The sequence below is a fragment of the Macrobrachium rosenbergii genome, chromosome 43 (assembly GCF_040412425.1).
Source record: "Macrobrachium rosenbergii isolate ZJJX-2024 chromosome 43, ASM4041242v1, whole genome shotgun sequence".
Lineage (NCBI taxonomy): Eukaryota > Metazoa > Arthropoda > Malacostraca > Decapoda > Palaemonidae > Macrobrachium > Macrobrachium rosenbergii.
The window spans coordinates 25,165,090-25,179,124 of record NC_089783.1 but is presented as its reverse complement, the minus strand read 5'-3'; the positions used below and the strand labels follow the sequence as shown (position 1 = coordinate 25,179,124).

Sequence of the window (14,035 nt, the reverse complement as noted above, 5' to 3'; positions counted from 1 at the left end):
TCGAGATCCAGTATGAAGACTGCCGTACATTAGCACCTTATAGTTTTGGCAGGGGAGATTATCTTGTAGTCTCCCCCGTATGTGTTATGAAGAGGTAAAGGTTCATGCTATCAACGTCCATCCTGGGAGAGTGGGAAACAGTATATATATGAGTTTGTACATGGTAATATCTTACTCTATTTTTGTCTTTAATTATTTTGCTTAGTTGTAGTTGCTTTGTTTTCTCTTAGGTAAAGGCAAACAAAATTTTTTAGAGTAAGTAGTGTTTAATTTATTTTGAAGAACCATTGCTCCTCATCGGAGAAAGCTACACTGAGCTGATTGAGTACCACTTTTTCTTGCAAATTGATCTTGTTGTTTTAGGTGTAAGATGCCACAGCAACTTGGGTAAGTAGGCTAGGTGGTAACTCTTTAGGGACTATGGTTTAGTTGTAGCTGTGGCTCCTGTCAGCTATGCAGGCCTGTGTTGCAAAAAATCATTAACTAATGGCCATATTCAGGGTCCAAGTTCCACCTCCTACTGCAGTAAATCTCACATAATAAAGATCCTCAACCGACAAGTGCTTGCCATGGGATCATATTCATTAGGTAAGCAGTGATGAGGAGATTTCTAATTATATCTGTTAGTTATGTTATAGGGAGATATCTTACCCTTCTCGAGCACACAGTATGGGAGTCAGCAAATGACTTTTGAGGGTAAGTGTCACCTCAAATAAAATCAGTTTTTTAGGTACTTACCCTCTATCATTGAGATCCTTCCCTCTAGAGAGATTAAGAGGAGAATGAAAACCAAAACAGTTGCTGTCATGTCCCCACTCCAAAGAGTGGGTATCTTAACACTTATCGAACCTGAGCTAAGTTGTCACAGATGAAGCAAATGATAGAGGGTATCTAAAAAGTGGATTTTATTATAAAAATGACAATTTTGATATCCTAGTAGGTTTTTGACATGTTTCATTAATATGCCTAATATGTCTTTCAGGAAACTTACACGTCTTTCCATTACACATCCTTATTATACCTGACTGACTATGGACACAGCTTTGATGGTGGAAGGTTTATTTTCATTGATAAGGATTCAAATAAAACTGTTGAGCCCCGTTCTGGTAAGCATGCATAGATTACTTTGATTATTGATTGATACAAAAACATAAATTTAAAGCTTACCTTTCCTTGAAGCTTTGCCATTCTTTTATATAACTTTTGCTGATTTTTAATAACTGAGAAGAATGGTACTCAAGATTCCCTTTTTTTACTATTAAGTAGGATTTTTTAGTTGTTAAGTATAAGTAATGAAGAGGTTATTTCATAATTAGATGGGATCACAATTATTAATAAGTATTGTGGCTTACGTAATGTCGTTACATGAAGTTAAATAATTATTGGAAAACTGCTGCCTACCTGTACTTTCTTAGTTGTTTCTACACAAATACAAACCTTTGTTCTTTACATAGGGATTCTAGCTTGTGAACGTGAGCTAGAATGGCCCTTCAAACTTGATAAGAAGGTAGTAAGCTACCGACATGGAGGGTAAGCGTCGCCCACTTATTGATCTGCACACCTCTGCTTCTGGCCGCCATTGTGTCCAGACATCGTTTATGACTCTCTGCCCAACTTTTGGCATTTGAACTTTTGTTGATTAAACTGTAGGGATCTCTTTTTTTTTTCAGGGGGTTGTGGACTGTGTTCGTATGGCAATTTTTCAAACCCATCGGTCAAATAAGCTTTCTTGCAAGGAATTAAGTTTGTTTTTTTCCCTCCTGCTGTGAATACTGTTTAAATTGGACAGCTTCTGGTAGTTACATAAGGGCTGTATCATCCTCCGATATACTTACTAATATACAATCATACCCTGAATTTATGCAAGGTTAGGTTCCAGAACCCCTTGCACAAAACGAATTTTCACATATGTTTGGCACAGTCTCTAAAAATACTAATAAATGCTTATTTCTAGAGTTTAAACACTAAATATGACCCTAATCATGCTCCCAAAGTATTAAGATAACTTTTAAATGAAATTAAAGTTACTGTAATTTCATTTAAAATCAGTTTTTAAAAGTAAATTGTAGTTTTCCTAACTATACAAACCTGAGGTCCTTTACATTAGGAATTACTTGCGGCAAAGCTGGACATGGCCGTTAAACTCCTGAACAAGTTGGTTAGGCAGTAACTACCGCCAGGTAGGCAGGAATACCCGCCTGCCCGGATGTAAACATTCCGGTTTGCCTTTCGGCCCTGGTTCAGATTGAGGGATGGCATGAGGTGGGCATAAAAATGTAATGTAAAGGACCTCAGGTTTGCATAGTAAACCCCAGATTCATGTTCTCACGATTCATGGGATTTTGTGTGGAACATCTATAAATTGTTCATGAAAAATTTGGCAATTTGTGGACTTTTTCATCGAGAAATATTCATCACTAATTAGTGAATTTTGATATTTTCGTGGCTAAGTACATTTTTTACGATAAAAAATTATTTACTAATTTTCAAATATTATTAAGAGTAATAGGATTAAATAATAATAATAATATTACTGTAAGTTTAAATAACACATAACTCAAAGAGAGAGAGAAACTGGTTTTCTCCCTGCTATTTGGGACGGACCCGGACCGCATAAATCGAAGGTAGATGCTCAGAATTGATATTATTGAAATATTAAAATTATACAAGCATACTATTGAAATTATGTTAAAATGATATATAAGTGTTTTAGGATGATAGTATAACCATTTTCAGAGGGTACATTTTATGATGAAATAATGTTTTACCATACTAGTTTTCAAATATTAATATTAAGTTTAATGAGATTAAATAATAATATTGAATAAAAATAATAATCTCTCTCTCTCTCTCTCTCATTTAGATGAGAGAATTTTTCTGATGTAATATGTACATATGTTTCTTTTGTATGATAAATAAATGATTTACCTAATAAGTACTAATTTTCAAATAATAAGATTAAATATAATAATAATAATTGTAAAAATATATTTTCCATGCATTTGTGTAGTAAATTATTTAACATTTTAAACAAACAAATAGTGATTCACTTATGCTGACTTGAGAAAGGAGAGGGAGAGGGTAAATGCCAATTTACTTAACAGTTTGACACATTGGCTGGAGGAGAAGAATGTTGCCCTCAGAAGCTCACGGATTTCAATCTTTTGATATCGTAATGAGTTATTCTTCTCTGTCTCTCTCTCGCCAATGGGTAGAATGTGAGAAATGGATAGAAAGATAAATAGATATGTAGTTCAGCTCTCTCTCTCTCTCTCTCTCTCTCTCTCTCTCTCTCTCTCTCTCTCTCTCTCTCTCTCTCTCTCTCTCTCTCTGGAAAGGATACTGTTTGTGTGTGTGTGTGTTCATAATGTTTAAAAATGTATAGTAAAGGTATTACATCTTTGGAAGACAAAAAACAAACATATAAATTTTTTGTTGTCAGAGAGATTAAAGAGATAAACACTCTCTCTCGCTCTCTCTCTTTTGCCCCAGCTATCCTTGTTGAATATAAATCAAAGTGGTAACTCTCTTTCTCTCTGCTTTGGCTGGAAGGGTTAGAAGTACGTTTGTACATACAGGCAGTCCCTGGGTTTTGACGGGTCCGGCTTACGACGTTCCGAGGTTACGACGCTTTTCAAATATATTCATCAGAAATTATTTCCCAGTGTACGACGCATGTTCCAGGGCTACGGCGCTTACAACTACGATCTGACGGAAGAAATATGGCTCCAAAAGGGCCGAATAATAAAAATTTGGAGGTTTTTTATGAAAAACTCAATGAAAATGCAGTTTACATTGTTTTCAATACACCCAAAGCATTAAAAGTAAGGTTTTCTTAGAATTTTTGACGATTTTCGACGATTTTTCGGCTTACAACGATTTTTGGGTTACGACGCTGTGTAGGAACAGAACCCCCGTTGTAAACCGGGGGACTGCCTGTATTTTTATGGTTACTAATGTTTAAGATGACTTTGAAATGATATCAATTATATAACTTCAAAGATTAATACAGTAATAGGATAATAATTTAAGGTATATATGATGTAGGATGATACTTTAAGTATATATTTGGTATTTGAACTTTCAAGATAGGCAGTTATAATTATTTGTGGAATGGGGTGGTTAGCAAGTATTCACAGATTTTAACTGTTCACGGCTGGGTCTGGAACACATCCCCTGCTAACATGGGGGCTTTACTGTAGTTGGGAAAAATACAATTTAGTTGTAAAATCTGTGATATGTTACAACACGATATACAAACTATCGGTCCTTTAGATTAGGAAGACTCACTGATTGGAGGGAGGAGTCTGAGTGAGTCTCTTGGGAGGAATGTGAGTGAGTCTCTTGAAATGACTGCAGTTTTGCACACCTGGGCTACTCCTGGTTGAAAGAACGAGGAGGAGTACCGTGCCCCTGCCATATTGATTGGAGTGTAGGAACTGCCAGATCAAATGTCAGATATCTGGACTATTTGGCATGAGTGAGGAATTGTAACTCATATGAAATAGGCTGGGAAGAATCTAAGAGTTGGAGGCAGTAAGGAAAGCCCGAAAAAGGGTTTTCTTTAATGCCAGAGTCTCCTTCCTCCCCTTGCTAGAGGGAGGAGCAGGATTGCTTCTATGATTCTAGAAGAAAAATAGAATGGGCGCTCGATGTGTAGTCTTACTGCATCAGACACCAGATCCAGCAAGTTTCAGCTCGAGACCCATTCTCATCCCGAAGCAAGAGGACGAGGAAGGAGGAGGAGAGGCCAGTCACTCTCGGGATCTTTCTCACTTCCAGAACCAACACCTTAGGCGAGATGCTACCTGTCATCTTGAAGGAGCCGAGTAAGAAAACACAACTTGTTGAGCAGCCATCACAGGACCAAGGAAAAAAGGTTCCAAGAGCCTGTGGGCAAGACCAAAAGTAGAAGACAAGAGTATGGTCTATGAGACCACATCGTGCTTCCAGACCAACAGAAATTTCTGGAATGCGAGGGATGGACCAAGCCATTGACTTTGTGAGCTCTCGGGTGGATTGTACAGGCATCATTATTGCCAGCAACCGCGTATATCCTTCAATCGCTTCACGAAGCCATGAGAAAGATGTCGCCTTGACACTTCTAGTACTAGCGAAAATGTTGATGACATCCAGGTTAGGAATGTTGAGCCTTTTCGGAAAGTACCACAGCTCCCTAATAAGACAAAGTAACAATTGATCTGGATCATCGAAACAAAGTCCGAGGAGGAGGGGAACAGGAAGATCTCGAACCTGACAACAGATGCTGCTGGATTCGGAGTCTGCTACGACATCCGAGAAGGAGTCGAGTTATTGATCCCCTTCACCTGTTCTTCCACTTTCTACGCCAAGACCGGAGTGAGATGAGAGATGGTCGTAAGAGGGCACATCTCTGTCCGAGGACTCTCGTAAGGGCACTTGCAGAGCACGGGACAGGAACCCTAAACGAGAGTCACATGCCACCCGGGGATAAGTTCCCTGGGACAGCAAGACCGAAGAAGCCTCTCATTAGTAGCTAAATCTCAAATGAGGAGAAAAAAAGGCTACTTCAGATAGAAGACTAGGTTGCAAGGGCCAACGTTCTTCACAACTGAAATGGAGAGAAGTAACCCTCGGCGGAGTAGACAAGGAAGTCCAAACTTGCTGAAGAGCCACTCTGACCTGAGAAGAAGTTCCGTGACGACACCAACCAACGAAGACGGATCCAGTCCCTGGAACAGTGCTGCAGAGGACTTCAAGAGATATTCAGCTATATCCTATGCCACATAGCGAGAAAGCCTATCCTTGTAAGGGAAGTTGGAAAGTCTCTCAGTCCTGAACACACAGGGATGTACTGCTTGAAGAACTGCTCTTGTATAGATGCCACAGGAGGTTGGGTTAAGGAGGAATTCTTGATGCCTTGGAAGCAGAGCTATCAGGTCGGGCGAAAGGCGAAGCATTCCAGCATTTGTCTGTAACTCGGGGTGAGCAATGCTTGTTGAACCGTAGCAAAAAAGACAAATATGGCGGGAAAAAACGTAGACATCGATGTTTCCCATAAAGACGCATGCCTCACTGTAGCAGCCCATGGGTCAGGTACGAAGGAGTGAGAAAACTACTGACTTTTGTTGTGCCAGGAGGCAAACAGAAAGGCAGTAGGATCTCTCATTCGAGCAGTCTCATTGTGAATCTTCGTGAAGAAAAGAGTGAAGAGCACACTCCGTCCCAATCACTCAAACCCGAGGCCGAGCTCGCCTACCAATACATCCCCACCAGGAATGTATCTGGCTAATTGAGCTATTGATTGCGCTATAGAACACTTGAGTACCTGCAAATGTCAACAGATGAAACAGGAGGAAAAAAACGAATCCCTCTTGTTTGTTGACGTATGCCACGACTGTGGTGTTGTTGTTCAACGAAACCACTGAGTGCCATAAACCCATCCTGAAATTCTTGGAAGGCCAAAAGGCTGCCTTGAAGTCAGGATGATGAGAAGGTATTTATCGTCTAGGTCACACACCTTCAAGACAAAGCCTTACAGGTTGCGCCTATTCCTTGATCATTGTATCCAAGAGTAGACACATGATGAGAGAATATGCAAGCATATTCGAAGGTTCCTTTCAGTCAAGCATTAGCCTAACTCTTTCCTATTACTTCAAAGAGGAAAGAAGGATGGAGGACTGGAAGCAGACCTCCTTCATTATCCACCATGGGGAAGCTTCTGCAAGATGACAGGATACCAAGATGATCAGTTCTAGCCGAGCTGGCATTTCCCACTCAGTATAGTGAATTAGATCCATCTGTGTACATCGCATAATGTGAGTATTGTGAATTAGATCCATCTGTGTGTATCGTGTAATGTGGACCTTATCAGATTTTATGTTCTATTGTATGTTGTCTATGGTGTTCTGGGGGATATGAGTAACTTGTTGATAAATATTTTGAGTGTGTGCAAATTCTCATTTTATTCATAGTCCAAGGAGGAGGTAATTTTACTATTGAAGGTAACTGTATACACATTTGCATTCAGTGACTCAATCTTTTAGCTCTAACTGGGAAAGGTGGTGAACAATTGTTTATAATACATCTCTTAACTGAAATCATTTTTTATGTCGGTGAATCACTTCTTTGAATTCTCAGGACACTCTTCATTGTTACTAACTCTCTATGGCGAAACAGTGGTAGTTCACCACATTCAACTTGTAAAGATGAGGTTGGTGATGATCTAAAGGCTCCTGAACATATTCTAAGGCCTTCGTTGTGAACTAGATCCAATGTTTTCAGTGTTGTGTCTGAAGCTGAGCCATATGTTTTGCTTCCATAATCGGTGACAGACAGTACAGTTGCTGTATACAGTAAGGGTATGTCTATCGGCTCCCTAAGTAGTTTTTGATAGTTTTTTAATTAGATTTAATGCTTTTTTAATTGGATTTAATGCTCTTTTAAATTTTGATTTCATGTATGTTATGTTGATGCTATTGTGTTTAAACTACAACCATGGCTTTATTTGAACCTACTGGCATTCCAAGGGTTGGAAGAATAAACAGTTTACTAAGAATACAGTTTTCATCCTCCAGAGGACATTAGTGTTAAATTTTAAGTTGGATATACACTCTGCTATCTTAGTGAATATGTGCTGTTTACAAGAGACTATCCTGTGTCTTGGGCTTCCCTTGCATGTTACGCTAACAAGTTCCCTGTAGAGGCTTATTAACCCTTAAACGCCTACTGGACGTATCATACGTCGACTAAAATTGTCTGTTGGGTGCCAAGTGGACGTACCGTACGTCGACTACAAAAAATTTCAACCTTCGGTCAACTTTGACTCGACCGAAACGGTCGAAAAAAGCAATTGTAAGCTAAAACTCTTACATTCTAGTAATATTCAATCATGTACCTTCATTTTGCAACAAATTGGAAGTCTCTAGCACAATATTCCGATTTATGGTGAATTTTTGAAAAAAACTTTTTCCTTACGCCCGTGCGGTAACTCGGCCGAAAATTTCAGAAATTCTTTCGTCATTTTGTCGTAATTTTTGCACTGTTCTATATTAGCCGTTACATAAAGTTTTATATATGAAAATGTATGCAATTTCATGTAAAATACAGCAAAATACAACCCATGGTTGTAGCTTTTATCAGTTTGGAAATATTTTCATATAAACCACGATAACTGCCAAAATTTCAACCGGTCAACTTTGACTCGACCGAAATGGTAAAAACGCAATTGTAAGCTAAAACTCTTACATTCTAGTAATATTCAATCATTTATCTTCATTTTGCAACCAATTGGAAGTCTCTAGCACGATATTTAGATTTATGGTGAATTTTTTAAAAAACTTTTTCTTTACGTCCGCGCCAGAAATTCTTTCGTCACGTCGTAATGTTTGCGCCATTTTATATTAGTCGTTACATAAAGTTTTATATATGGAAATGTGCACAATTTCATGTAGAATACAACAGAAAATAACTCATGGTTGTAGCTTTTATCAGTTTTGAAATATTTTCATATAAATCACGATAACTGCCAAAATTTCAACCTTGGTCAACTTTAACTCGACCGAAATGGTAAAAACGCAATTATAAGCTAAAACTCTTACATTCTAGTAATATTCAATCATGTACCTTCATTTTGCAACAAACTGGAAGTCTCTAGCACAATATTTCGATTTATGGTGAATTTCTGAAAAAAAAAAACTTTTTTCCTTACGTCTGCTGGTAACTCGCCAAACATCTCAGAAATTCTTTCATCACGTTGTCGTAATGTTTGCATCGTTTTACATTAGTCGTTACATAAACTTTTATATGTGAAAATGTGCGCAATTTCATGTAGAATACAACAGAAAATAGCTCATGGTTGTAGCCTTTATCAGTTTTGAAATATTTTCACATAAATCACGATAACTGCCAAAATTTCAACCTTCGGTCAACTTTAACTCGACCAAAATGGTAAAAAAATGCAATTGTAAGCTAAAACTCTTACATTCTAGTAATATTCAATCGTTTACATTCATTTTGCAATAAATTGGAAGTCTCTAGCACAATATTTCGATTTATGGTGAATTTTTGAAAAAAACATTTTCCTTACGCTCTTGCTGTAACTCGGCCGAACATCTCAGAAATTCTTTCGTCACGTTGTCGTAATATTTGCATAGTTTTATATTAGTCGTTACATAAAGTTTTATATATGAAAATGTGCGCAATTTCATGTACAATACAACAGAAAATAACTCATGGTTGTAGCTTTTATCAGTTTTGAAATATTTTCATATAAATCACGATAAATAGAAAAATTTGACTTTCGGTCAACTTTAACTCGACCGAAATGGTCGAAAACTGCAATTGTAAGGTAAAACACTTACAGTCTAGTAATATTCAATCAATTAGCTTCATTTTTCAACAAACGGGAAGTCTCTAGCACAATATTTCGATTTATGGTGAATTTTTGAAAAAATTTTTTTACGTCCGCACGTTACTTAATTCATGCATCATTTTGTGATAATATTTTCTCTGTGTTGCTTTGATCGTTTTACAATTTGTTATATACCAAAATCATTGCAATTTAGTGTACAATACAAAGAAAAAGAAAATAACGCATTAGCTTTAACCGTTTTGCTCACAGCGCGATTTGTATAAAATTATATATGAAAAATTTTTTTGCGCTGTCATATATTTCAATATTTATATATGATAATGATATTTTTTCCCATTTCTGATGGTTGCATACTAAACTTCAGGCAATGACAAAAAAATGAGCCAAAAATGAACTCTTAATCTTAAAAACTAAGCGTGCTGTGATTTTTTGAAAAAAACTTTTTTTCCGCTTCGGCGCTAACTCACCGAATGCCGCCGGCATACAGGAGATGTTTTAGTAAATAGAGGCTCGGCGTTTAAGGGTTAAGATAGAGAAGGAGCCTCATTCTATACAGTGTGGATGTGAAGAGACTTTGGTACTACAGAATCTTCCTAAGCTGTTAATTACAATGGGAAAGATTAAAGATTTAAAGGATTTTGTTGATTGATGTTGCAAACATGTCCATGGGAGGGAAGCCTCAAGTAGGGACAGTCCTTTCAACCCATGGGATGAAGAGACCATTCAGAGAATGTTTCTTCTAAGGGAGTCCATGAAGAAGTAGAAAGGTTCCTTAAATAGGCAGCCAGTTATTTTGTACAGTGTAAAGGCTGTTGTATGACCCTTGATGAATTTAGAAAGGGTAAGACCTAAAAGTAGATTGAAATGGTTTGGACATATGATGAGAATGTTTGGGGATCAGTCAGAGAAGTCAGTCGGAAAAGTCCAGGTAGTCATGGAGACAATTGACAGATAAAGATTTGAACCAAAAGGGAATTCAACAAAAATAGAGAAAACTTGGTAGACAAATAACCCATTGGAAAACCATATTCACAGCAATTGTGAGAGAGCAAGGTTTCATTGCAACACTGGATCCTTTTGTGCAAGAGGGCAAGAAGGCAGGTTCTCATGAATGGTTAAGAAAAGTAATTTTCCAACAGTTTCATTTCTCTAAATTTTAAGCTATGCAGTTTGTTTAATATTTTGTTGTTTTCATACCATTTTACTTCTCCACATCTTTAGTACAGTACAGTATGTGTAAGATTTGTCAGTGAGAGCTGAAGGGGAATCGTTACTTGTAATTTTATTTTTATTACTTGTATTATAAACTACTGCCAAGAGACCACTGAATCACACATCTTGAATCTAAGGCTCACCATAAGGATTTGTTCATAAATGAGTTAAAATTGAAGCAAGATAAAGTTTAAAAAGTAGGACAGCTCAGTAAGGAGAGACTAAAGGGAAAGTTTGGAAAGTAAAAGGGAGAAAGTAATGCAGATGGAGTAGAAAAGACATGCTATAGATCTTATAGTGGTGGGAGAGTTTAGAATTTCAAGTTGATGATATGGTGAAACTACCTAATAATGATAGATACTATTATATGAATTATAAATAACACCTGATGCTGAAGGTACAAGGGGATATGCTATGAAATAGTGGACCTTCTTTTTTAATAACAGCCCTATCAAATTTTTATCATAGCAAAATTTGTTTGTAGCATTTCCCAATCAGACTGTTTGCGGGCATAGTAATATTTTTCGTAAATTACTCACTGTAAATTTATTTTTCTTAGTATAGTTATGGTGTTATTTTGAAGCAGCTGAACAATGAGTGATAGAAAATGGAAAACAAAAATAAAAAGTTTAATGGTAAGTTAAAGTTAGCTAAAATTCTCACAGGTGGCATCATTTGAAGTTATCAAAATTTCTGGGGTTGAAATTTACAACTGCCAGTGATGTCACTGGAATCTCAAAGAGTTAATATGTAATCAAGTCAACATGTTAAATATGGAAATACTCGGGTACCTAATTTAGAATTCTGGATATTTTATTGTTTGTCCATGTTTATGATGTGACAGGTCAACTTTTTTATGTTGTTTGTCTTTTTACAGGTCGACTGTCTGCTTTTACTTCTGGCTCAGAAAATTTGCATTATGTGGAAAGAGTTACAAAAGGTGTACGGTATGCCATTACTGTATCTTTCACTTGTGATCCAAAGCAGGCAATTAAAGACCCATCGTTGCCTAGGTGACCTGTTAGTGGTATTTCAGTTTCTTAACCATTCCAAGTTTTTTTCAAGGTTTTGATGTTAGCCTCATATACTTATAGCAGAAGTTGCTGCAGTGTATTTTGTTTAAGAAAAGCTGTTGTGTTATTCTGAGGATATATATTTTATTATTTTCTGATAGACTATAGTATACAGTACACTTCCAATTTCCACAAACTTTTCCAGTGTGGTATTGGCTATACACACCCAGACATACTTTGTGAATTTTGCAAAATTGTTAGACATCTGTCACCCTTTGTTGATAGTTTATTTTTTATTTTACTTGATAACTTAAATTTTTTACAGAAGCAAGTATATTTGCACAAAAGATGAAAGCTGTAGTTATAAATAAATCTTGTGGCAAGAAATTTTGAAAAGCTTACAAGTGACTTCGTTTTTAAACAAGCCATATATTGCATTCATAAATTGAGGGATAGCATATACTTTTCTGCTGTTTGTAACTATAAGAAATGTAACAGAAATTGGAAGATATTGCACCTAAGATTTGTATGGGTTCTAAACATCTTTTGAAACAATTTATCTTAACTATAATCTGTTTCAGATCTTTTCTTATATATTGTCTTACTGGCACATGTGCCTTAAATTTTCCTTCCTTTATGTTAAAGTGAATTTTCAGTATATGTTTGTTTCCATAGGATGTTACTTATACAGTGTACTTAATACTCAGAATGGTAGTTACAAGTTGAATCAGTCTGTAGGTAAGAGAAATACTAGTCAGTCCCTCTGTTAGGTATCTTGCCACTGGTACCAGAGGAGTATCTTTACCAGCTGTATCAGAGAAAGACTTTTCTCATTATTTGTACGTACTGTTTGCCCTTTTCATTCTCAGGTCAAGTGTAGAGAACTTTTTTGGTTTTGTTATCATGTGAGGATGTTCAGATAGTATTTTGGGAGTTCTCAGTGCAGATTGAAAATATCCTTATGCATTCTAACAACAGCAACCTCAGTGGCTCTGATGTGGTTACTGCATGTATATGGGAGTTATGTTGTCCAAGGCAGCAGAAAAGAGACCTGGATGCCTAGCAAAATTTAATTAACTGACTGCGACAACTTAACCATTACAACCATGCTGCAAACTGTATTACCAGTGGGTATTTTGTAAAAACTTTTCTAGAGGCTAGTGCTATAACTCCACATAGCCCAACCTAGTGGTAAAATGGTAGTGAGAACATGAAACGTATATTTTACAGTATAAAGTTTACTCATTGCTGGGCCAGAGTCCCCTGGCTTGGGAATTTTTGCCAAAAAATTAACTTGACTGACTGATTTTTAGACATTTGGTCTCAAAATATAGTCAGACTACAATTTATATCCTGATAGAAAAAATCTTATTTGACTTAACAGCTAGCAGTCAGATGCTTTCAAATAAAACAAACCTTCAGTCTTAACGTAGGGATAAAATCTCTGGCCCTAGCTGGAGTCTGGTTAAAAATAAAACGAGGAATCAGTGGCAGCAGGCATCAGCCAGTAGGGGAGAAGTAGGAAACTACGTGACCTGCTTTACCCCCGCTATGCATCATCATACCAGTTTCCTTCTAGCCCAGGAAAGAATGAGGGGTGGCTTGAGGTGGGCCATTTACGTTCAGACCAAAGGTTTGTTATGAAAAATACAAATTGATTTAAAATTTGTCATTTGTTAATACACGGAACAAACCTTGGTCTTAACGTAGGGAGGATGAGAAAGTCTTAGAACTGATTGGAGGTTTGTACCACATGGGCTCACTTCCTGGCCATAGGTATGACATAGGAAGGAGTCGTAGGCCTCTGATCAGTTGAGCACAAGTTAACTGAACAGCCAGACATCTGGGCTAATAGATTATGAAATACATATCTACATTGTGTCTTGATGATGACAAAAGAACTGTCAGAGACAACAAAACTTATGTTAGCCACCAATCTTGTTTGTTGCCAATCCCTCTCTCTCCTTGTAAGAGAGAGGAATGGGACTTGCATCTGTAAAAAATTATAGAAGGGAAGGTCGCTCACCTGCATCTAACCAGTTCTAGCATATGATGGAATTATTTTCTCTACTGCCTGCTGGTAGAGAAGAAACAGAAAGAAAAAGGAAAAAAGACCAGTCACCTCATTCACTCTCACTTTCATATCCAGCATCTTGGGTAAGATACAAAGCTGGACCGCCAGGGGCACTGGATGAGCTACACAACTTGTTGAGCAGCCACTTCGGGCCCAAGGAAAAAGTGTCCAAGGACCTCTGGGCAACGTCCCGCAGATAGAAGGATGTGAAGGTGGTTTGGCGAAGCCAGGTACCCCGAGAACTGACAAGTTCTTCTTGAAAGCAATGGTAGGGCCTAGACCCCTAACATCATGTGCTTTTGCATGCACTATATGAGCATATGAAGGTGAAGCAGAACTATAAGCTCGTCTAATCACTTCACTTAACCAAAAGGAGATAGTATT

The 14,035-nt window shown here is 37.3% G+C and overlaps 1 protein-coding gene across 5 annotated transcripts in view; it reads left to right on the top strand.

The window, feature by feature from the left end:
* Positions 1–13,787, top strand: part of LOC136828670 (2-oxoglutarate and iron-dependent oxygenase domain-containing protein 3-like) — a 60,312-nt gene extending 46,525 nt beyond the window's left edge. For 4 of the 5 annotated variants that reach the window (XM_067086757.1, XM_067086758.1, XM_067086759.1 and 1 more), the window contains exons 7-8: positions 983–1,106; positions 11,442–13,787. In XM_067086757.1, coding sequence (XP_066942858.1) covers positions 983–1,106; positions 11,442–11,581 — 264 coding nt within the window. In that variant the 3' untranslated portion in view covers positions 11,582–13,787. The remainder of the gene's footprint in view (positions 1–982; positions 1,107–11,441) is intronic. The other variant, XM_067086761.1, reaches the window with a different exon arrangement.
* Positions 13,788–14,035: the final 248 nt, after the last annotated feature.